The sequence below is a fragment of the Nerophis ophidion genome, linkage group LG06 (genome assembly GCF_033978795.1).
Source record: "Nerophis ophidion isolate RoL-2023_Sa linkage group LG06, RoL_Noph_v1.0, whole genome shotgun sequence".
Classification (NCBI taxonomy): Eukaryota; Metazoa; Chordata; class Actinopteri; order Syngnathiformes; family Syngnathidae; genus Nerophis; species Nerophis ophidion.
Window position 1 is genome coordinate 55,992,140 of NC_084616.1, and position 26,028 is coordinate 56,018,167.

Below are 26,028 nucleotides of genomic sequence, written 5' to 3' on the forward strand. Positions count from 1 at the left end.
GTAAGCACCTCAAACGATTTATATTCATTATTTATGTTAGGACTAAGGTTAAAGTTTTCGTTGTATATTAGTGCGACCCCACCCACCCCTTTTAAGCGGACGGGCAATATGCGCATGTGTAAAGTTAGGAGGACATGCCTCATTTAGCGCAAAAAAGTTGTTTGGTTTAAGCCAGGTTTCGCTGAGACCGATGACGTTAAGATTGTTGTCTCTGATGATATCATTAACTAACAACGTTTTGGGAGACAATGATCTTGTGTTTAAAAAACCTATTTTACAGGTAGTGGGCTGTTTTAGGGAATTTTTGATCAAATTATCCGTAGTAGCAATATTAATAATGTTGTGTTTATTATGCCCAGTGTATTTAGTATAATTACGACCATATCTAGGAATTGATAAGACGGGAGTTTTCCGATTGTTTGATTGTTGCTTTGATAAACTGCACGCATCATGGTTAGCTACCTCAGTAACGGGAATTTTCCGATTGTTTGTTTGTTGCTTTGATAAACTGCACGGATCATAGTTAGCCACCTCAGTAAAACACATGTCCAACTCTGAAACACTCAAAGCAGAAAAAACTTGTTCTAATTTAACTGACTCCTTACCCAGACCAGTAGTCTCGCATCTTCCATTTAAATCCGTCTTCAGATTGGAGGGAAGTGGTGTTCTGTGGGGATTAGCCTTCTGCTTTGTTTTTAGCCCCGCTCGACATCCGCGTTTCCGATCACACCGCTGGCGTCTGCGCCGTAGACGGCCCCTGCTGCTACTATACTCCCCTGCTTCACGGGCCGCTGGATGTAGCCGTCGACGTATTCCCGTGCTAGTTAGCAGGTCTAGCACGCACGCGTCTATCAGTCCAAAACGGCCCGATATGTCCACATCCAGAAGTGTCTGGCGGTCGTACGTGATCACAGAGTGACCACGATGTGAGCCAGCCATAAAGTTTGTAGAATTGTCCGGTATTTCTGCCAAAAGTTCCATCTTTAGCAGGAGCTCCGCGATGTCGCAGCCCGTCCGGGCGCCGCCATCTTGGAAATATTACGAGTATTATTATGGTGTGTGTATAATGTAAGACATATTATCTGGCGTTTTATTTCGCAATATTATGCAAAAGCAAATTTTCTTACCTTCTGGTACCTGCTGAGCTGTATTTGGGATCGGCATAAGTCCTGAAAATCTGCGCGCATCCGCCTTTGTAGTCCGTGGCGAAATCGTAGTCGATAAGTTTCTTCTTTTTGTCAATGTTCTTGTTATGGGACATTCATTCTCCGCTGTTGCCATTACTAAAATAAAGTAGTGTAAAGTTCTTCCTTTTAGCTGTCAGTAAACTTGCCATGAAAGCGCTAAAACATACCTTTGCAGTGAGTTAACATTAATTCACCCAAGGAACTTTAGTTATTAGAGAGTTCCGGGCAGACGTTTTTTCACGGGAAACATTTCCGGTGTTGTTATTGCACTAGCTAATCACGGATGAGGAGATGCTGTTCCGTTTTTGATTTATGAAAAGTCGGAATGTCATTAAAACAGTTAGCGCCATCTTTTGACACTTCTTCCACTCCCGTCCTTGCAAGCTACACTGCTACAATAAAGATGACGGAGAAAATACGCTGCCGAAGGTGAGCCACGTAAATAAAACCGACCACAAAATGCCACATCCTGAACCGACTGTCAGAAAGCAGCTTGAAGATGATCTGTAAAACATAATCTATTTAACATTTTGACCAAAGAACCACCATTACATGTTATTTTGACCACAAGGAAGTGTGAAAAAAATACAGATATGACACTTTTAATGCGCCCTATAGTCTGGTGCGCCTTTTGTATGAAAATAGACCTGAATCGACTCGCTCATTGAAAGTGCGCCTTATAATCCGGTTTGCCCTATGGTACGGAAAATACGGTAAGTAGAGGTGTGAAGTGGTACCTCAATTTACAAGTGTTTTGAGATAGGAACTGTCTCCTTGCTTATTGGTATGCTTTAAGATATGGGCATACTTTTGAATTACGAGTGTCCCCACAACTATGCATAACGGTTGTCACAATGAAGCCCTTAAGATCCACCCCAAAACATCTGGTTTTACTTGTTCGTAGGGCTGGGCGATATGGCCTTTTTTTAGTATCCTGATATTTTTAGGCCATGTCACAATACATGTTATGTATCTCGATATTTTGCCTTAGCCTTGAATGAACACTTACTGCATATAATCACACCAGATTGATGAATCTATGTGTCTACATTAAAACATTTTTGCTCATACTGCATTAATATATGCTCATTTTAAACGTTCATGCATAGAGGGAAATCACAACTAAATCAATTTACCAAAACTGTATTTATTAAACAGTTATTAAGCAGTGGCACAGACATTCATGTCATTTCCAAAAAAGAAAGTGCAATATTGGCTGAGACATTTTAAAACGAGCTATTAGTGCACTTTTGTGCATGATGTCACTAAAATGACATTTCAAAACAACACTAAATGAAAGTGCACTTTTTGTACAGAACGCCACTACAATAGTTTAAAACAAATAAAGTGCACATTTGTGCACAATGTCACACAAGATATTAAAAAAAACTGTCAAATAAAAATTAGCAGCATAATAGGAAATCAAATACTGGATATCCTTCGCTATGTGGTAAGTTACTGCTGACGTTATCTCCTTCTGTTGTTGACAATTTTTTACAATGTTGATCTGAAAATGGAAGACGCCAGGCTGAATTGGGTCAGTGTTGGTTGGTTGTGCATTTTGTGGATGTGGCACCGCCCGGAGATGTTGACATGCAGAGTTTCACGCACTCTTCATTCTCCAGCGGGTGACTTTTCAAATGAGGCTACACATTAGTATTGATGCTACTTTTTGTAGCAAAAATTTTGCCGCATACATGACATATTAAGGTTGTCTGTTCAACATCTTTCCGATTGAAGCCAAACCACCGCCTGTCGATGGACCCCGTGCTGTTTTCAGTGCGAATGAATTATTCTTCCTTGATTTTTTATCTGATTTGCACCATCTTTCTCTCGAATTACCAATCGCACTGATAGCGCCACAGCTGACTTCACCCATGCCGCTACCTCTCTGCTCCGCGAAAGCGTATGACGTTGCACACGCGACAGTATGTGACATATCAAGGTGCGCTTATTTTAAGGAGAGACAAGAAGGAGTGAGAAACGTCTGTAGTGTAATACCTGCAGCTAAAAGCAACTGCGTGAGAAACTATACACGAATGCTCACGATACAGTCATTTTCTACACCGCAGACAAACCCACGCTATATCGAGTATATTGGATATATCGACCAGCCCTACTTGCTAGCTTAAGCTTATTGCAAGAGTTGACATAATAATATTTTCCAACCATGGGAACAAAGAAAGTGAGTGTGAATGTCAATGCTGAGAATAACAGACAGAGATATTGATTGTAAGAAGTATATTGTAAAAAAACATGCAACAGACATGGCGTGGCAGTTAGTTTGTACGTGATATGAATGATTTGTGCCATCTCATGTGTGCTGGTATTAAAATAAAGTTGCTTGAATCCTGTTTTTGTATGAGCCAACGTTAAAATAATAGTAAATAATAACAATAATAATGATATCCATCCACGTAAATATGGAGAAGCTGTTGATGGTTTGTTTGATGGAAAAGCAAGTTGAAGAATAGCTCATAGAAGGCCACACTACAAAGTAAGTGTTGTACATTATTATTACATTACAGTCTTCCCTCGCCAATATTCAAATTTGCTGCTTCTTTTTTGAAACCATACTCTACATATTTTTGGCCTAAATTAATTGTTATTCATGTCTCAAACGTATTACAGTGCATTATTTGTCTTATCTCTTATTATTGTGCGATGGCAATCGATATGGAGATCGATAAAAGATAATCAACTGGATTACTGTTTCTGGGTTAACAGTAACTTCCCGTGTCATGTTTAAGTCGAGAGTATTACACTATTTATGCACTTAATTTTTTCGACTCCTGGCTCACCAACGTCACATCTTCACCTTGGTGAGACTTTGGCGTGAGCGATATTAAAAGACAACAGTGGTACTAACATAGCAGCACTCGATGGGACTCGGCGCACCTCTTCGATCAATCAAAATTTACTTTTATAGAATGCTGTAGTCTCGTGGGGTCAGTAATGATGTAGTCTCGAGAGAGCGGACATGATGCCGGAAAAAATAGTCAAGCGGATCACAAAGCTGTCAAACAACTGTGATTCATTCAAACATTCGCCAAAATTAAACTAAGGAAAAATAAGCAAACGACATGAAAATATTAAAATCTGGAGGCACTCGCAGGCTATATTGAAGAGTATTTCGCCGGGTTCAAGCTTTTCTGTTATCTTGAATTCCATCGACAAGAAGCTAATTTGTTTGGGTGACCACCTCGCACAAGATGCTCCACAAGGAGGTCCAAGCCATCCGAGAGGGTTTGGACTTCGGACTTCAACAGGTCGTTTGTCTAGCCCAAGAGAACGTTGCTCTTTTGGACTCTGCTCACCGACAGTGCTCACCCGGTAAACAAGACCATGAAGGAGACGATGCTGGACCTCCAGGCGACAAGCATGAGGGACAATCTGGTCTTGGCGGGCATACCGAAAAAGACGGAAGAAGATACCAAGGAAACGGCGATGTCCTTTACGGAACAGTGGCTCAAGCTATCACCATCAGAAACATCACCTTCCATCGCGTCCACCGGCTTGAAGCAAAAAAAGCCAGAGAATAGAAGGCCGAGACACACCATGGCAAAATCTGAACACTTCAAGCAGAAGAAGCAGGTGAGCTGAAGGAATCCAAATTCAGCATTAAGGACCAGTTCCCCAAGGAGATCCTCGACAGACGGTGCCATCTGTTCCCACTTCGAAAGAAGTTTATCGCCGAAGGATGCAGCTGCTATCTTCAAAGCGGATAAAGTTTTTATCAACGGTCAACTTTACCGTGATCTGGAAGCCTCGCCGTGGCTGTATTATTCACATCTGAAGCACGGTTAAAGTTGTATTTTTTTCCCCCTTTTTTGTAATTCCCTCTATCTTTTTTCTCGGTCTTTCACAATATGCATGTGCGTCATGATCGTGCTCAGGTAAACACCAACAATTTCATCTTTCTTTCGGAGAATCATTAGCTATGTTAATTATTTTCCTTTCTCGTTGTCCTTTTTATTTCACTTATTTGTCGTCTTGTCGAATCCAACACTCTTCTTTTTTATGTTTTTGTTTTTCCCTTTCAATTTCTCCACCTGTTATGTGGCCCCTTGTCGTTGTCAGCATTTATAACAATTAAATGACACAGACTTGCAATTCTCTAATAATACATGCATAACAACTATACACATTTACTCACTTTGCACACATACATATATGCATGGTAGGCTCACATTTACATACAGCTATGCATTACTTACACATAAAGTATATACATACATCCACACACTTAGTTCCAGTCCAGTTTAGTATGTCCACTATACCAGTGGTCCCCAACCACCGGTCTGGAGACCGCTACCGATCCTTGCTGCATTTGCTACCAGGCTGTGCAGAAATATTAATTCCTGTACAGCATGACTTTGTTTTTTTTCGATCATGCATGCATACAACACGATACATCAATTTCCAGGGAAGATGATCTTTGCATTTTCCAACATGCATATTCAGCCATGTGAGGTTGAAAAAAAGAGGAAAATTTGTCTTGGCACGATGTGCGGCAACCCCTAAAAAATTTTTTCAAAATGAAGACTACATTTCCTGCAGTTAAATGGATTTCGATATTGTATTTTACCTTTAGATTTATTCTCACCAACAAACTTATTTTGGCTGTCTTTTGACACTTAATGTACCAACCCTGTTTCCATATGAGTTGGGAAATTGTACATGTAAATATAAACGGAATACATCCATCCATCATCCATCCATCCATCATCTTCCGCTTATCCGAGGTTGGGTCGCGGGGGCAACAGCCTAAGCAGGGAAACCCAGACTTCCCTCTCCCCAGCCACTTCGTCTAGCTCTTCCCGGGGGATCCCGAGCGTTCCCAGGCCAGCTGGGAGACATAGTCTTCCCAACGTGTCCTGGGTCTTCCCCGTGGCCTCCTACCGGTTGGACGTGCCCTAAATACCTCCCTCGGGAGGCGTTCGGGTGGCATCCTGACCAGATGCCCGAACCACCTCATCCGGCTCCTCTCGATGTGGAGGAGCAGCGGCTTTACTTTGAGTTCCTCCCGGATGGCAGAGCTTCTCACCCTATCTCTAAGGGAGAGCCCCGCCACACGGCGGAGGAAACTCATTTCGGCCGCTTGTACCCGTGATCTTATCCTTTCGGTCATGACCCAAAGCTCATGACCATAGGTGAGGATGGGAACGTAGATCGACCAGTAAATTGAGAGCTTTGCCTTCCGGCTCAGCTCCTTCTTCACCACAACGGATCGGTACAACGTCCGCATTACTGAAGACGCCGCACCAATCCAATCCAATCCACTTTATTTATATAGCACATTTAAACAACAATAACGTTTCCAAAGTGCTGCACAGCCATGTTAAAAACAATTGTAAAAAAAAATAAAATAAATAAATAAAATTAAATTAAAAAAATATATATATATATATATTATACTCCACCAATGACTGAATGAAAACAAAAAATAAATAAATATAAAACCAATAAAAACAATATAAAAACAAATATGATTAAAAACTATTTTAAAGGGCAAAATCAATTAAAACAGTAAAATAGAAATCAAAGTGTATAAAAAACACAGAGGACAACAGAGAACAGAGGACCACACAACTCACGTAGTGTTAAAAGCCAAAGAATAAAAGTGGGTCTTAAGACGAGACTTAAAACACTCCACTGTGGAAGCAGTTTGAACATGGAGCGCTTGTCGATCTCACGATCCACTCTTCCCCCACTCGTGAACAAGACTCCTAGGTACTTGAACTCCTCCACTTGGGGCACGGTCTCCTCCCCAACCCGGAGATGGCATTCCACCCTTTTCCGGGCGAGAACCATGGACTCGGACTTGGAGGTGCTGATTCTCATTCCGGTCGCTTCACACTCGGCTGCGAACCGATCCAGCGAGAGCTGAAGATCCCGGTCAGATGAAGCCATCAGGACCACATCATCTGCAAAAAGCAGAGACCTAATCCTGCGGTTACCAAACCGGAACCCCTCAACGCCTTGACTGCGCCTAGCAATTCTGTCCATAAAAGTTATGAACAGAATCGGTGACAAAGGACAGCCTTGGCGGAGTCCAACCCTCACTGGAAATGTGTTCGACTTACTGCCGGCAATGCGGACCAAGCTCTGGCACTGATCATACAGGGAGCGGACTGCCACAATAAGACAGTCCGATACCGGATAAACGGAATACAATGATTTGCAAATCATGTTCAATCCATATTCAGTTGAATATGCTACAAAGAAAACATATTTGATGTTCAAACTGGTAAACTTTTTTTTTTTTTGCAAATAATCATTAACTATAGAAGTTGATGACAGCAACATGCGACAAATAAGTTGGGAAAGCTGGCAATAAATACTGATAAAGTTTAGGAATGCTCATCAAACAGTTATTTGGAACATCCCACAGGTGTGCAGGTTAATTGGGAACAGGTGGGTGCCATGATTTGGTATAAAAACAGCTTCCCTAAAAATGCTCAGTCTATCACAAGAAAGGATGGGGCGAGGTACACCCCTTTGTCCACAACTGCATAAGCAAATAGTCAAACAGTTTAAGAACAACGTTTCTCAAAGTGCAATTGCAAGAAATTTAGGGATTTCAACATCTACGGTCAATAATGTCATCAAAAGGGTCAGAGAATCTGGTGAAATCACTCCACGTAAGCGGCATAGCCAGAAACCAACACTGAATGACAGTGACCTTCGATCCCTCAGACGGCACTGTGTAAAAAACTGACATCAATTTCTAAAGGATATCACCACATGGGCTCAGGAACACTTCAGAAAACCACTGTCACTAAATGCAGTTTGTCGCTACATCTCTAAGTGCAAGTTAAAGCTCTACTATGCAAAGCTAAAGCCATTTATCAACAACATCCAGAAACGCCGCCGGCTTCTCTCGGCCCGAGATCATCTAAGATGGACTGATGCAAAGTGGAAAAGTGTTCTGTAATCTGACGAGTCCACATTTCAAATTGTTTTTGGAAATATTTGATATTGTGTCATCCGGACCAAAGGGGAAGCGAACCATCCAGACTGTTATCGACTCAAAGTTCAAAAGCCAGCATCTGTGATGGTATGGGGGTGCATTAGTGCCAAAGGCATGGGTAACTTACACATGTGTGAAGGCACCATTAATGCTGAAAGGTACATACAGGTTTTGGAACAACATAAGCTGCCATCTAAGCGCCGTCTTTTTCATGGACGCCCCTGCTTATTTTAGCAAGACAATGCCAAGCCACATTCAGGACGATATACAACAGCATGGCTTCGAAAAAAAAGAGTGCGGGTACTTTCCTGGCCCGCCTGCAGTCCAGACCTGTCTCCCATCGAAAATGCGTAAAGTCCCAGCTTTCACAGTGATAATTTATATTTGTCTTTTTCATAATCAAAATAGTCCTGAGTAGTCTGGGGTTCAATCCCGGGCTCAGGATCTTTCTGTGTGAAGTTTGCATGTCCTCCCCGTGAATGTGTGGGTTCCATCCGAGTACTCCGGCTTCCTCCCACTTCCAAAGACATGCACCTGGGGATACGTTGATTGGCAACACTAAATTGTCCCTAGTGTGTGAATGTGAGTGTGAATGTTGTCTGTCGATCTGTGTTGGCCCTGCGATGACGTAGCAACTTGTCCAGGGTGTACTCCGCCTTCCGCCCGATTGTAGCTGACATAGGCACCAGCACCCACCGCGACCCCAAAGGAAATAAGCGGTAGTAAATGGATGGATGGGTATTCAAAATATGTAATTAAAGCCAACAGACAAAACATCGAACAGAAGATATGCCATAAGACAAATGCTGTAACTGTTTATCTTAATTTTACAGTTCAAGTTGCAGTTTATATCTAATATGAATAATAGATAGTTGCTTCATGAAATTATCATCACTTAACCTGGTAAAGCATAGATTGTCTTCTGAATGGGACCCAACTTGTGTTTCGATCCAGCAACATTATCGTTAATTGCCAAACGGCCACGCTCCCATCATTTTTTTCTTGCAGAAAATCTTACATTTCGCAAAGCCAGGTTTATCAATCTTGTCGAACAGAAGATTTAGTGGTATTTTATCAACTGTTTTCTCCAGCTAAGACCAGCGCCAGTGACTCCAGCATCAATTTTCCAAACATCAGACTTTTAGTTAACTTTTGCCATGTTTGGCCTTTGTTTACAATGAGTTTGCAACCTCGCTTACTAACACAGCACTTTTAATGATCATGATGTTAAGCATTACTCAAGTCTGTCTTACCATCTGTGGCATCATTGCCATCAGTCATTGAAACAAGAATAGCGGATACCAACGCTGGCAACACAACTTTAAGCCACAAAGGACGCGGTTGTTGAGACGTGGACTTTGGTGCAGTTTTTGGCGTGGATAGTTTTCCCGAGATGCAAAAGCAAGTGATGGGACATGGCGTGAAGGTAAATACCTGTTTTAATTATACTATATAAGTGCAAACAAAAAGTCGCGCACTAGGCGGAGACAAACAACACACGGAACAAAACTAACACTAAGGCAGAACTATGGAAACAAAGCAATAACACGGTGACGACAGCAGAGCAGCATGAACTATGAAAATTGCATGAAGTAGTAAACAGGGCATTAAACAGAGTGAACCGAGCACGAAACAATCAATGACGCCTGTCACGAGGTGGGGTGGTCGGGTCGGGGTTTGTTCTCCCGGAATGCAGGACGGACAGCTCCGGACGACAGCATGAGGTAGGAGATGATAATTTGATCATAATAGTACCAAAAGACAGAACCATCCATCCATCCATCTTCTTCCGCTTATCCGAGGTCGGGTCGCGGGGGCAACAGCCTAAGCAGGGAAACCCAGACTTCCCTTTCCCCAGCCACTTCGTCTAGCTCTTCCCGGGGGATCCCGAGGCGTTCCCAGGCCAGCCGGGAGACATAGTCTTCCCAACGTGTCCTGGGTCTTCCCCTTGGCCTCCTACCGGTTGGACGTGCCCTAAACACCTCCCTAGGGAGGCGTTCGGGTGGCATCCTGACCAGATGCCCGAACCACCTCAACTGGCTCCTCTCGATGTGGAGGAGCAGCGGCTTTACTTTGAGTTCCTCACGGATGGCAGAGCTTCTCACCCTATCTCTAAGGGAGAGCCCCGCCACACGGCGGAGGAAACTCATTTCGGCCGCTTGTACCCGTGATCTTATCCTTTCGGTCATGACCCAAAGCTCATGACCATAGGTGAGGATGGGAACGTAGATCGACCGGTAAATTGAGAGCTTTGCCTTCCGGCTCAGCTCCTTCTTCACCACAACGGATCGGTACAACGTCCGCATTACTGAAGACGCCGCACCGATCCGCCTGTCGATCTCACAATCCACTCTTTCCTCACTCGTGAACAAGACCCCTAGGTACTTGAACTCCTCCACTTGGGGCAGGGTTTCCTCCCCAACACGGAGATGGCACTCCACCCTTTTCCGGACAAGAACCATGGACTCGGACTTGGAGGTGCTGATTCTCATTCCGGTCGCTTCACACTCGGCTGCAAACCGATCCACTGAGAGCTGAAGATCCCGGTCAGATGAAGCCATCAGGACCACATCATCTGCAAAAAGCAGAGACCTAATCCTGCGGCCACCAAACCGGAACCCCTCAACGCCTTGACTGCGCCTAGAAATTCTGTCCATAAAAGTTATGAACAGAATCGGTGACAAAGGACAGCCTTGGCGCAGTCCAACCCTCACTGGAAATGTGTTCGACTTACTGCCGGCAATGCGGAACAAGCTCTGGCACTGATCGTACAGGGAGCGGACCGCCACAATAAGACAGTCCGATACCCCATACTCTCTGAGCACTCCCCACAGGACTTCCCGAGGGACACGGTCGAATGCCTTCTCCAATTCCACAAAGCACATGTAGACTGGTTGGGCAAACTCATAGGAAGATGTGTTGGTGGGATTGAGGAGGTCTTCGAAGTATTCCTTCCACCTATCCACAACATCCGCAGTTGAGGTCAGCAGAACACCATCCGCACCATACACGGTGTTGATAGTGCACTGCTTCCCCTTCCTGAGGTGGCGGACGGTGGTCCAGAATCGCTTCGAAGCTGTACGGAAGTTGTTTTGCATGGCTTCCCCGAACTCCTCCCATGTCCGAGTTTTTGCCTCAGCGACCGCTGAAGCCGCACACCACTTGGCCTGTCGGTACCTGTCCACTGCCTCCGGAGTCCTATGAGCAAAAAGGACCCGATAGGACTCCTTCTTCAGCTTGACGGCATCCCTCACCGCTGGTGTCCACCAAGGGGTTTTAGGATTGCCGCCCCGACAGGCACCAACTACCTTGCGGCCACAGCTCCGATCAGCCGCCTCGACAATAGAGGTGCGGAACATGGTCCACTCGCACTCAATGTCCAGCACCTCCCTCGTGACACGTTCGAAGTTCTTCCGGAGGTGGGAATTGAAACTTTCTCTGACAGGAGACTCTGCCAAACGTTCCCAGCAGACCCTCACAATGCGTTTGGGCCTGCCAGGTCGGTCCGGCATCCTCCCCCACCATCGCAGCCAGCTCACCACCAGGTGGTGATCGGTAGAAAGCTCCGCGCCTCTCTTCACCCGAGTGTCCAAAACATAAGGCCGCAAATCCGATGACACAACTACAAAGTCGATCATGGAACTGCGGCCTAGGGTGTCCTGGTGCCAAGTGCACATATGGACACCCTTATGTTTGAACATGGTGTTTGTAATGGACAAATTGTGGCGAGCACAAAAGTCCAATAACACAACACCACTCGGGCTCAGATCCGGGCGGCCATTCTTCCCAATCACGCCTCTCCAGGTTTCTCTGTTGTTGCCAACATGAGCGTTGAAGTCCCCCAGTACGACAAGGGAATCACCCGGGGGAGCACTTTCCAGTACTCCCTCGAGTGTGCCCAAAAAGGGTGGGTATTCTGAACTGCTGTTTGGTGCGTAAGCACAAACAACAGTCAGGACCCGTCCCCCCACCCGAAGGCGGAGGGAGGCTACCCTTTCGTCCACTGGGTTGAACTCCAATGTGCAGGCTTTGAAAACCCATGAAAACCAAACCAAACACCCAAAGTGCACAAAACAGGAACTAAGGGAGTCCAAAACTAACAGAACATAACTAAACAAAACATGATCCGGACAACGGATCATGACAGAGCCCCCCCCCATAATGGAAAGTTCCCAGATGTCCAAATAACAAAAAAAAACAAGATCAAGAGTCGTGGGAGAGTCGGAGGGGGACCTGGCGGTGGGTCGCCAGACCAAGTGTCCCCGAATCCACCGGGGAAGAGTTAGGTGGTGGCGACGTGTAGAACGCCGCTGCACGTGACGAGTCGGGCGACCCGGGAAGGGCCACATGCGTGGCCGGCGAGGAGGTGGGCGAATTAGGCGTGGCGGACGACCCGGGAACGGCCACATTGGTGGCCGTCAAGAAGGTGGGCGCGTCATCGTGGCACGAGTGGAAGCAGCGCGCGTCGTCGTCGTGGCAGGCGTGGAAGCAGCGCGAGTCGTCGTCGTCGTGGCAGGCGTGGAAGCAGCGCGCGTCGTCGTGGCAGGAGTGGAAGCAGCGCGCGTTGTCGTCGTCGTGGCAGGCGTGGAAGCAGCGCTCATTGTCATTGTGGCAGGCGCGGATGCAGCAGGCGAGTGGAAGCAGCAGCAGACGAGGCAGGCGTGGAAGCAGCAGCAGATGAGGAAGAAGTGGAAGCTGCACGCGTCTTTGTGGCAGGCATGTGTGCGGCTGGTAGCGGGTCTTGGCGGGGTAGAGCTGCTACTGGCAGCGTGGAGCTGCTACTGGCGGCGTGGAGCTGCTACTGGCGGAACTGGAGCTCGGCGTGGTGCAGGCACTGGAGTCTGGCGTGGTGCTGGCATTAGCCTTGGACCTGGTGCTGGCGCTAGCCTTGGACTTGGTGCTAGCCTTGGACTTGGTGAAGGTGGAGGTGGCCTAGATGAGGGTTGTGGCTTGACGGGCCGAAAGACTGGTGGCGGTGGCCGAACAGGAGGTTGCGGCTTGGCAGGCCGAAAGACTCTTGGTGTTGGCCGGGCCGGAGCTTGCTGCCTGGCTGGGCGCAGTGGAGCCACCCCACTAGCACAGCTCCCGGCACCAGCCCCCCCACCCCTCAAGGAGCGAATACCAGACACGCCTCTTTCGGTCTGGAACCGTCTTTCGGGGTGGGTGGGGGAAGGTAAGGAGGAGGGTAGAAACATCCCCTCCTCACCTGAGATTGTGTGGAAGGGCTGAGGAAAAAAAGTCTGTGACGTGGGCGGGGCTTGAGTCCTTAGGGGCGGAGTCAGAGTCACTGGGGGCGGAGGTGACTGAAAAAAATGCCTCTGACGTCATTACCCACTGCCGTTTGACTGACGACATCAGAGGGGGACTGCGTAGCTGCGTCCTCGACGCGGGTTTTCATTTGGCTTATAGCCCAGTCTGTGAACTGTTTGGCGAAGTGATTACCATACAAAGGCGGCGAGGAAGACTGGGCTGCTTGAGGAGCCCTGCTGTATGGAGGAGGATTTTGGGGGAACAACGCGTCCTGACGGCGAGGCGAAGCGTTTCTGGATGGCTTCTGTCTTCGCCGGCGTGTCTCCATCTCCTCGTAGTCCGCTTGCGGAAAAACGGAAGGTGGCTTCGTTCTGTCAATAGGTGGCGTGGTCTGGTCGGGGTTTTTTCTCCCGGAATGCAGGACGGACAGCTGTGGACGACAGCGTGAGGTAGGAGATGATAATTTAATCATAATAGTACCAAAAGACAGAAACAAACCAAGGAAAAACGTGCCGATCGCACGGGAAGCTAAAATAACAGCTTAGCACAGGATCAGATCAGGAATACACCAAAGTGACAGTGGCATACCGCAAACAATGAAGCCACACCGACTGTGGTGAGCAACGCGACTAAATAGCTCTCTGATTAGTTTTCAACAGCAGGTAAATGTGCAGAGCACTAATCAGAGGCAGGTGAAACCAATTAGAACCCAGGGAAACCAAAACAAACACCCAAAGTGCACAAAACAGGAACTAAGGGAGTCCAAAACTAACAGAACATAACTAAACAAAACATGATCCGGACCACGGATCATGACAGACACCACAACGACCAACTGAAAAACCAGGCTTAAATAGATATGTCATGATTGAAAACAGGTGTGTGAGTCTCATGAGGACAGGTGAAAACTAATGGGTCGCCATGGTGACAAAACAAGGGATTGAGAAACAGGAACTAATGGAGTCTTGAAATAACAGAACCTTCCATCCATCCATTTTCTACCGCTTATTCGTCTTGAAATAACAGAACCTAACTAAACAAAAAATGATCACAAGACATGACAGAGCCCGCCCTTAAGGACCGATCCAAGATGTCCAAAAAAACAAAAAAAAACAAAGCAGGATCAAGAGTCATGGGAGGTTGGGAGGGGGACTTGGCAGTGGGTCGCCAGACCAAGTGCCCCCGAGCCAGGTGGCAGCGACGCGTAGAACGCCGCTACACCTGATGAGGTGGGGGACCCGGGAACGGCCACGTCCGTGGCCGACGAGGAGGTCGCCGTACTTGGTGTGGTGGACAATCAGGGAACGGCCACATCCGTGGTTGACTGGGAGGTGAGCGCGTCGTCGTGGCAGGCGTCGTCGTGGCAGGCGTGAAAGCAGCGCACGTCGCCGTGGCAAGCATGGCAGCAGCGCGTGTCGTTGTGGCAGGCGTGGAAGCAGCGCGCGTCGTCGTCGTCGTGGGGTCTTTGCTTGGGTTTTGGCGTTGTGGAGCTGCGACTGGCAACACTTGGCGTCGTGGAGCTGCGACTGGTGGCACTTGGCATAGTGGAGCTGCTAATGGCGGCACTTGGCGTCATGGAGCTGCGACTGGCGGCACTTGGCATAGTGAAGCTGCGACTGGCGGCACTTGGTGTCGTGGAGCTGCTAATGGCGGCACATAGCGTCATGGAGCTGCTAATGGCGGCACTTGGCGTCGTGGAGCTGCTACTGGCGGCACTTGGCGCCGTGGTGCAGGTACTGGAGCTTGACGTGATACTGGTGCTAGGCGTGGAACTCGGCATGGTGGAGCTTGACGTGGTGGAGCTTGGCGTGGTGGGGGTTGGCGAGCTGGAGGTTGCTGCTTGGCAGGCCTAAAACAGGTAGTGGTGGCCGGGCCGGAAGTTGCTGCCTGGCTGGGTGCAGCTGAGTCCCCCCACCAGCACAGCTCATGGCCCTAGCCCATCCCCCCACCCCCCCTCAAGGAGCAGATACCAGACGCGCTCCTTGCGGTATGGAACCGTTTTTAGGGGTGGGTGGAGGGAAGTCAGGAGGGGGGCAGAATCCTCCCCTCTAAATTGTCCAAAAATTATTTTTTTTATCACCCACCTGGGGTTGTATGGGCGGGAAAAAGAACAATTTAGTGACTGAAGGGTGTTTGAGTCTTGGGGAGCAGGGCATGAAATCTGGATGTCTGTAACTGACAAGACCTGATGATCAAAAACAAGTCCTGATACTGTTCAGATCTTGATCTTAAACTCTCTTGGGGCCGGGTGATTAAAACAAAAAGCATTGAGAAAAAAAAAATCCTGGTCTGTAACGTCATCAGGACGAAGCCAGGCAGGCTGAAGCCTGTTACTGCTTGGAGGGGGAAGAGTTTGCAAGGACAACGCATCCTGTCCGCTCGCAGAAGCCTTCTCTGACGTCCTTTGTCTCAGGCAGCACTTCCGGGACTGGGGCGACATGCCAACATCCCCGGGACACACAGAGCTGATTGGCACCAGTTCGCCCTCAGGCCCCCATATCAAATCCCTGCGCTCCATGTGGGAATAGCGCAGCGTTTCCACTTCCATGGTGCGGAGCACCTCCCACGTTCCTTCGTCCAACTCCTTTGCGGAAAAACTTTTTGATGCTGGTGTCATACTGTCAAAGTAAGAACTTTGGTGCAGTTTTCGGCGTGGATAGTTTTCCCAAGATGCAAAAGAAGGTGACCGGACATGGCGTGAAGGTAAATACATGTTTTAATTATACTATAAAAGTGCAAACAAAAGGCACGCATTAGGGGGAGACACAAAACTAAACGCAGGGAACAAAACTAACACTAAGGCAGAACTATGGACATAAAGCAAAAATACTTACGGTGACGAGAGCAGAGCAGCATGAACTATGAAGATTGCATGAAGCAGTAAACATGGCATGAAACAGAGTGAACTGAGCATGGAACAAAAAATGACGCTAAAACAACCAACTGAAAAACCAGGCTTAAATAGATATGTCCATTCACTCATTTTCTACCGTTTATTACCCTTTGGGGGGTTGTGGGGGGGCGCTGGTGCCTATCTCAGCTACAATCGGGCGGAAGGCGGCGTACACCCTGGACAAGTCGCTATCTCATCGCAGGGCCAACACAAATAGACTGACAACATTCACACTCACATTGACACACTAGGGCCAGTTTGGTGTTGCCAATCAACCTATCCCCAGGTGCATGTCTTTGGAGGTGGGAGGAAGCCGGAGTACCCGGAGGGAACCCTCGCATTCACGGGGAGGACATGCAAACTCCACACAGAATGTTCCCGAGCCCGGGATTGAACCCTGACTACTCAGGACCTTCGTATTGTGAGGCAGACGCACTAACCCCTCTGCCACTGTGAAGCCCCTAAATAGATATGTCATGATTGAAAACAGAGTGAAACAGGTGAAAACTAATGGGTCGCCATGGTGAAAAAACAAGGAAGTGAAAAAACAGGAACTAATGTAGTCTTGAAGTAACGGAACCAAACTAAACAAAACATGATCACAAGACATGACAGTGGTAGGCACAAAAGAAGTTTTGCCGATGGACCGTTGAGGGAATACGCGGTACGAAATGGATGGATGGATGCTCATTTTACGTTTAACCTGCAACCTGGCTTGCTCCGAGCTTACTTGTATCTTAACACTTCTGGGACTTGTTAAAACTGGGAAAATAAACAAAATACCATAATTTTCTTTACATCATATTTTGTATCAATCTTTCATTTTTTTTAAAATGCGAAAGTAGTATTTTGACTCGAAAATGAATGTTTAAAAACGCAGATTTCCACATTTTCTCTGACATATTACATGTCTGCATATGAATGTGCTGTGCATGGATCTCTTCGATTTTTCTTTTCTGCATGACCATAAAAAAAGACCAAGTTGTGATAAAACGATTAATTCAAAACATAAAATAGTGGCCCAAATATTAAAGTGAAAATTGAATATCAACTTGGATCCCCTCCGGCAGCCTGCTCTGCTGTGATGGTGTGCTTGCTGAGAGACAGTGAATGACATGATTACGTCTGGGTCACTAAACAAAAGATGATACAGAGAAAGAATCCATCTCTAGGCAGTTGCTGGATCCACTATCCTTTAGTGAATGTGCAAGTGTGAGGATTCATATGCAAAACATGTATTGACATTGGCCATATGCATCAGCAGCAACAAAAAAACAGGTCTCATTTTGACAAAAAAAATGTTGGTAATGACACAGAAACACATTTGGAATTCAGAAAGTGAATACTTTAAGGACAATTGGATGTGCATCCTTTTTAAATTTACACTGGAAATGATCAGCTCTTGTAATCTCATTAATTAAACCACAATTAACTACAGCATATGCCTAACTACAGCCTCAATGGTACATAATTGATATTAAAATCTTAAAATTAAAATTGAGAGAACATGCTGGCTGGCATGTTGCATTTTCAAATAAACATCTTTGTCTCTAGATGAGGGATGTATTGTTTAAACATAGACGTCAATGACCCATCATTTTTCTCCATTCCATGGCTTAGTTTTTCATCACCAAAAATAGTCCGCAGTCCCTTCATGACTACACATAAATGCCTTTGAAATCTTCTTTGGAGATATTTGGCTGCAAACCTCCTTCCAGCAGAGCAACCTAAGCTTTAGAACCATAAACCAAGCAAAGCTGTGTAACCATATACAAACCCTGTTTCCATATGAGTTGGGAAATTGTGTTGGATGTAAATATAAACGGAATACAATGATTTGCAAATCCTTTTCAACCCACATTCAATTGAATGCACTACAAAGACAAGATATTTGATGTTCAAACTCAAACTTTATTTTTTTTTGCAAATAATAATTAACTTAAAAATTTCATTGCTGCAACACGTGCCAAAGTAGTTGGGAAAGGGCATGTTCACCACTGTGTTACATCACCTTTTTTTTTAACAACACTCAATAAATGTTTGGGAAGTGAGGAAACTAATTGTTGAAGCTTTGAAAGTGGAATTCTTTCCCATTCTTGTTTTATGTAGAGCTTCAGTCATTCAACAGTCTGGGGTCTCCGCTGTCGTATTTTACGCTTCATAATGCGCCACACATTTCGATAGGAGACAGCTCTGGATTGCAGGCGGGCCAGGAAAGTACCCGCACTCTTTTTTGACCAAGCCACGCTGTTGTAACACTTGTCTTGCTGAAATAAGCTTGGGCGTCCATAATAACGTTGCTTGGATGACAACATATGTTGTTCCAAAACCTGTATGGACCTTTCAGCATTAATGGGGCCTTCACAGATGTGTAAGTTACCCATGCATTGGGCACTAATACACCCCCATACCATCACAGATGCTGGCTTTTGAACTTTGCGCCTATAACAATCCGAATGTTTTGCAAGATTTGCTATGATACGTATATTCATTGATAAGGGATGTGAATATACATTTAAAACAAATCTGTTATTATTAAGTATAGTATTAGCATATATATTTTTCTTACATATGGTTTTGTTCTATTTTGAAATTGCCTCCGCTCGTGCTGAGAGCAGCACGCCCACACAGCAACAAGCCTGCACAAAATCAATAATGAACACAACTGGACTTGACGAGAGGGAGCGGCATAAAAGACCAGTGAAGCCAGGAGACCTTCGCCAGAACGTAGCCAATCTCACATGAGTAAGCATCACGTTTGGCACCTCTCCCTCATTCCTTGCTCGCCTTGTTTGTGTTTTCCTCAATCCCGTCTTGATGTCCTTTGTGTCTTCCACAATGTCTTCAGTGATTGTGTCCTTGCCCCACGACCTCCTCCCGGAATGTTGCTTGCCTTCCCCGATCCTTGACCACTGCTTGGACCTTGACATCGTTGCCTCTCTCCAGCCCTTGACTGCTTGCCTTCCCGCTGACTATCCCTTCGCCTCACCCCTTTTGGATTCGACGAACGATACATCCAACACGCACCGACAACAACGTCAGGTAAATTCACATTGGTTAATTCCACACATAGTCAGCATTCACTCACTAGTGGTAGCATACACATCCCACACATTCATTAAAGGTTTAAATAAACTTTCAAAACGCAGTTCTGCCTTGCTGCCGCCTCCTTCTCTTTGCCTAGTGCATAACAGTGCATTAATTAAATTTTTTTTTTTTTTTTTTACATGGTGGCAAGTAACACAGTACAAAACGTGGCAGGTATAGTTGCACCAGATACTCATCCATCCATTTTCTTCTGCTTGTCCCTTTCGGGAACGCGGGAGGAGCTGAAGCCTATCCCAGCTGCATTCGGGCGGAAGGCGGTCTACACTCTGGACAAGTCGCTAGTTCATCACAGGGCCAACACAGACAACAACATTCATACTCACATTCACACACTAGGGCCAATTTAGTGTTGCCAATCAACCTATCCCCAAGTGCATGTTTTTGGAGGTGGGAGGAAGTTGGAGTACCCGGAGGGAACCCAGGCAGTCACGGGGAGAACATACAAACTCCTGCTTAATGTCAAAATTGTACATTCAACAAAAATGTTGATCATTTTAATAAACTACAAGTTAAAGAAAAGCTTGGATATGTCTCTTTTTTTGTATTAAAAAAAAAAATCAAACCGTGTCATTAAAATTTTGAACCAAACCGAACCATGAATTTTGTGTATCATTGCAAACTTAATATTTATACATACATATAGGATAGGTGTTTTTTTTATTGTTTAGTGGTATATAGGTACAGAGAATAGACACTACATGAAGGCCACATCTTTCTTTGTGTCTTTTTACCTGAGTAAAAATTTGTGGTACTGTATTGATTCAATATTTAATATTGTTTATTTACGGGATATTTATTTTTCCATACGTCTTTATTTCTATGCATATCATATGGTACACTGCAAATTATTGTGATGAATGCCAAATGTTCTAAAATTCTGTCTATAGTAGTTTTATTAGATAGATCAAATGTTTAGCGTATATAACATGAAAAAATAACATCACATTTATTTGGCTGGGTTACCAATTGCTCTTATGATGAGGTAACTGACTTACTAGCTCCATTACTTTTTGGGAAAATAAATAATGAATTACTTTTTTAAGGTAAGCTGACAAACACTGCTGCTAGTGGTGCATAAGGTTGACGGACGTTCTATTTAAACAAGACCCCTTCCTGCCGTTCTTGTCATGCATTTTTAGAAGTGTACCTGTGATGGCGTGATGAGAGAAGGCTTCTACATAGGTCAGGTAGTTGTGAGGACAGTTTTTCTTAAGCCACTTGCAGACGTCCTGTTGAGTCCACAGCACCACAGGTTTGGACAGACTCGACAACGTTGGGCTGGTGTGATACACAGTAAACGCTTCACCTGGATGCAGCTGAAAACAAGCACACAACTTATTGTATAAGAGACGTTTGTACGTGTGGAGTGTGTAGACACAAACACCAAACAAAAGCCAGGGAAAACATTTTTATACTGTATTTGTAAAAGCAGGAACATAGCCCCACTAGGCCCCTTGATCTAGCTGCTTTTTAATTATGCATCTATATACACTCGCCATCAGACACAACATTGTGTACACCTGCCCAATCCAACAAAAGCAGAGATAAGAGTGCTGCTAAAGAGTCACTTTTCACTAAGATAACAATGATCATTCAATAAATTTGCAATTATTCAAACGGTGATTGTACATATTTATAAATTATTTAAAAATGATCTGAAATATGACTTTAGTCTAAAAAATGCCTCACAAATTGGTGCAACAAACTGCACATATTAGGTGAGCTGGACATTTTAAGAACACATTTTGAAGTTAATCTACCACATTTTTAGTGAAGATGTGTATGTACATAAAAGCAATTGAACTTAAAATAAAGTTTAGGCGTAATAAAAATTGTTCACCTTTTCCATAAAAAAAGTATGTAGACCTATCCTGTACAAAGTGACACATCATTTCAACCACGTGTTCATACAGTGCAAATGTGTTTTAAAAACTTTCCAAAGTGTCTGCCCGCACTGTCAGCCCTTTGTAAAAACTTGTATTGGCCCTCAGCATTATTAAAAAGATAACATGAATCCATTATTACAGCTATATGATCAAAATTGAAGCAGTGTTACGCTAGATGTTACACTAATTTGCTTTGTCACATAAAACACAAAGCTAAAATGTAAATGTGTTATTTAGATGATTCAGCAGAAACTGACCTGATTGGTTTTAGCATCTTTAATACACATAGGGCCTGATCTACTGAAGGTTTACATGTATTAAAACTAAGGCTGTCAAGTGATTAATTTTAAAATCAGAGAAATCACACCCTTGACCTGTAATTATTCATGATTAATCGCATGATTAATCATGACTGATCACAGTTTATTATTTGCTTGCATGAATAACATTTGCTTAAGAAAATACCCCAATACTTGGAAATACAGTAAATGCAATTTGGTAGTAAGAATGTCATACAGGAACATTTTTTAAATATTTTACTGAACTGCAAGTCATTGATTTGCTCAAAACTTGGGGACAGTAAGAATAGCAAAAATTCAATGCACACTTTGAAAGTCTCTGCAATAACATAGCAAACTGGGTACAGATGTAAAGTGTATTAATAGATAATGTAATAAAGAGGTCCATAAACAACTTTACATAGCGCATTATTAACATGGTCACTACTGCATAGCTTCTCTTCAAATCAGAAAAATCACACCCTTTACCTGTAATTAATCACGATTAATCACATGATTAATTACATAATTAATCGTGATTAATCATGGGTTATTATTTGCTTGCATGAATAAAATTTGCTTAAGAAAATACCTCAATATTTGGAAATAAATGCAATTCTTCTGTTGTTATATTCTTATTTTTACTGTTATATTTTTATTGCAATTGTTGCTTTTTTATTTTTAAACTTATTTTGATATTTTCCATTTTATTTCCATTTATACCCCCATTATTTACTGTTTACTTTTTGAATTTGATCTCAATTCCGCTGAATGCTGCCGGAATTTTAATTTTCCTGAGGGAACTCTCTTGAATGAATTAATAAAGTACTATCTATCTATCTATCTATCTATCTATCTATCTATCTATCTATCTATCTATCTATCTATCTATCTATCTATCTATCTATCTATCTATCTATCTATCTATCTATCTATTTATCTATCTATCTATCTATCTATCTATCTATCTATCTATCTATCTATCCATCCATCCATCCATCCATCTATCTATCTATCTATCTATCTATCTATCTACAAACCCCGTTTCCATATGAGTTGGGAAATTGTGTTTGATGTAAATATAAACGGAAAACAATGATTTGCAAATCCTTTTCAACCCATATTCAGTTGAATATGCTACAAAGACAACATATTTGATGTTCAAACTGATACACCTTTTTTTTGTGCAAATAATCATTAACTTTAGTATTTTATGCCAGCAAAGAACATGGGAAACGTGGCAATAAATACTGATGAAGTTGAGAAATTCTCCTCTAACACTTATTGGGAACATCCCATAGGTGTGCAGGCTAATTGGGAACAGGTGGGTGCCATGATTGGGTATAAAAGCAGCTTCCTTGAAATGCTAAGTAATTCACAAACAAGGATGGGGCGAGGGTCACCAATTTATAAGCAAATTGTCGAACAATTTCAGAACAACATTTCTCAACGACAAACAAAGTTTATGAGTTCAACCATCAAATATCTTGTTTTGGTAGTGCATTCAACTGAATATGGGTTGAAAAGGATTTGCAAATCATTGTATTCCGTTTATATTTACATCTAAGACAATTTCCCAACTCATATGGAAACGGGGTTTGTATTTACAAAAGCATTTGCACTTCTTAGTTCAAACAAATATAAGCCATTATTTTGTTGGACCAGATGTGACTTGTCGTGCTATTATTGTGCGGCCGAAAGGGGTGTGTGTGTGTGGTGTGCATGCGTGTGTGAGAGAAAGAAGGTGCCTCGATGGGAAGCCAGTGTGTTTATGAGAGACATGACAGTTGTCAAAAAAAAGGTGCCTCATGATTCCCTTCTTATGGTCTGTCTTTCCATCTGGCGTTCATCTAATTGCTAACTCTCGATTGCACAAACAAGTTTATTTACTTTTTCAGATGACAGCGCTGATCTCATTTTTGTACAAACTACCTCTAGTCAATATTTTGTCCAATAACCACATGCATTAACGTTGACAGCCCTAATTAAAACACATGTAAACTTGATAGCACACACAAAGCTGATCTACTAAAACTGTGCGCAGAGGTTTTTGTCTCTTAAATGAGCAGAATAAGCAGCACAATCCATTTAGCTTTTCTGTCTTCAAGAATATGCAGAATATATGCTAATCATCAGAACGCCTTATTGGGAGGATAACATTTTAATTTTATTATTCAACACACGCAGTGTGATTTATCAAGATTAAAACTCCACTGCAAGGGCTATTTTGCATCTTTGCATCAGAAAAGTGTGTGCAAACTGACACAGTTACACACACACAACTGTGAGAAAGAAGGCGGTTGCAGTGGAACTTCATCCTACGAATACTATGACCGACTCAGTGGCCTAGTGGTTAGAAATGTCCACCCTGAGATTGGTAGGTTGTGAGTTCAAACCCAGACTATAAAAATGGGACCCACTGCCTCAGCATCAAGGGTTGGAATTGGGGGTTAAATCACCAAAATGATTCCTGGGCGCAGCCACTGCTGCTGCTCACTGCTCGTCTCACCTCCCAGGAGGTGAACATTGGGTTGGGTCAAATGCAGAGGAAACATTTCACCGCACTTAGTGTGTGTTTGGCAATCATTGGTGTTTTAACTTTAACATTAATTCAAGAATGCTTGTCAACATACAAACCCCGTTTCCATATGAGTTGGGAAATTGTGTTGGATGTAAATATAAACGGAATACAATTATTTGCAAATCCTTGTTGATAAATGGGATTTGCTTTGCATAGCAGAGTTTTAACTTGCACTTACAGATGTAGCAACCAACTGTAGTTACTGACAGTAGTTTTGTGAAGTGTTCCTGAGCCCATGTGGTGATATTCTTTACACATTGATGTTGGTTTTTGATGCAGTACCGCCTGAGGGGTCAAAGGTCCGTAATATCATCGCTTAAGTGCAGTTATTTCTCCAGATTCTCTGAACCTTTTCATGATTGTATGGAACGTAGATGGTAAAATCCCTAAATTCTTTGCAATAGCTCGTTGAGAAATGTTGTTCTAAAATTGTTCAACAATTTGCTTACAAATTGGTGATCCTCGCCCAATCCCTGTTTGTGAATTACTTAGCATTTAATGGAAGCTGCTTTTATACCCAATCATGGCACCCACCTGTTCCCAATTAGCCTGCACACCTGTGGGATGTTCCAAATAAGTGTTCGAAGAGTATTTCTCAACTTTATCAGTATTTATTGCCACCTTTCCCAACTTCTTATATATATACATATAAATATATATATATATATACATACACATATATATACATATACAGTATATATATATATATATATATATACATATGTTTAGACGGATGGGTATCTATATATATATATTTATACATATATGTATATATATATATATATATATATATATACATATATGTATATATACACATATATGTATACATTCTATATTTACATATATGTACATATATTTATATATAAACCCAATGACACAAAAAGAAAACAAGCGTTACAGAGACAGTCTTTTGTGCAATTGTAACAATAATATATATATATATATATATATATATATATATATATATATATATATATATATATATATATATATATATATATACATATATGTCCATCCTAGAAACATAACATCATGCCCTTTAACATTTCTCTATGCAGTCGTCTGTGAAAAAAAGAACAACACATTTATATTCTAATTCTAAATACCGGTATACATTTTATTCCCTACTCTTGCCTGTGTCATGGTGTCAAATTGAACTCCTCAGCTCTTCCTTTGTTATAATCTACCTCATTTACACATACAAAATCCATGGATTACCATACCAGCTGAGCCAAGCATAAAACGTGAGAGAAACACTTAACTGTTGCCAAATACTCTACCTCATTACGCACGACATGTCATAGGGATTATTTAGGCAGACATGTCATGCAAACAAGTGCAGCATGCACGCACATTTGCAGCTTAATATAAAATTCTGACTTGCAACCAGTTGGCAGACTTTTCAATACAGTCCATGTTAGACACTGATTAATAGGACAGCTATGTTATATATTAACAGACATGATAATTGGATCTGTTTCTCTACATTACACTTACTTAACCATCAGATCCAACACCAATCAACCCAATCAAGTAAAGGCCAGACCACTCATTCCATGGCTCAATTACTGACCTCCGGTGTAATTGATCATTGACAACACACACATACATCTATCAACTTCTCGTTGACGGCAACTGACTTGGAAAAGGTGAGAAAAGATTGAGTGTGAATGAGGGAAGCTAAACATACTCCCTGATATATGGACGCGGCCACATGTGTCCGCAGTGAAGCTGCAAGCATGCAAATGTATCCAATCAATGTAACAATCCTCATAATGAGGATTAATCACAGTGGTTGTTAGAGCAAGTGAGGCTTGCAAGTGCATGCAGGACAATCATCAGCTATTTGTTAACTTCAGACAACACATTATT

The 26,028-nt window shown here is 43.4% G+C and overlaps 1 protein-coding gene across 1 annotated transcript in view; it reads right to left on the reverse strand.

Annotated features, from left to right (window-relative positions):
• samd10b (sterile alpha motif domain containing 10b) overlaps positions 1-26,028 on the reverse strand; it is a 119,184-nt gene that overhangs the window by 32,008 nt on the left and 61,148 nt on the right. Inside the window, exon 3 of the mRNA XM_061904372.1 lies at positions 20,559-20,727. Within this exon, the coding sequence (XP_061760356.1) occupies positions 20,559-20,727 (169 nt within the window). The remainder of the gene's footprint in view (positions 1-20,558; positions 20,728-26,028) is intronic.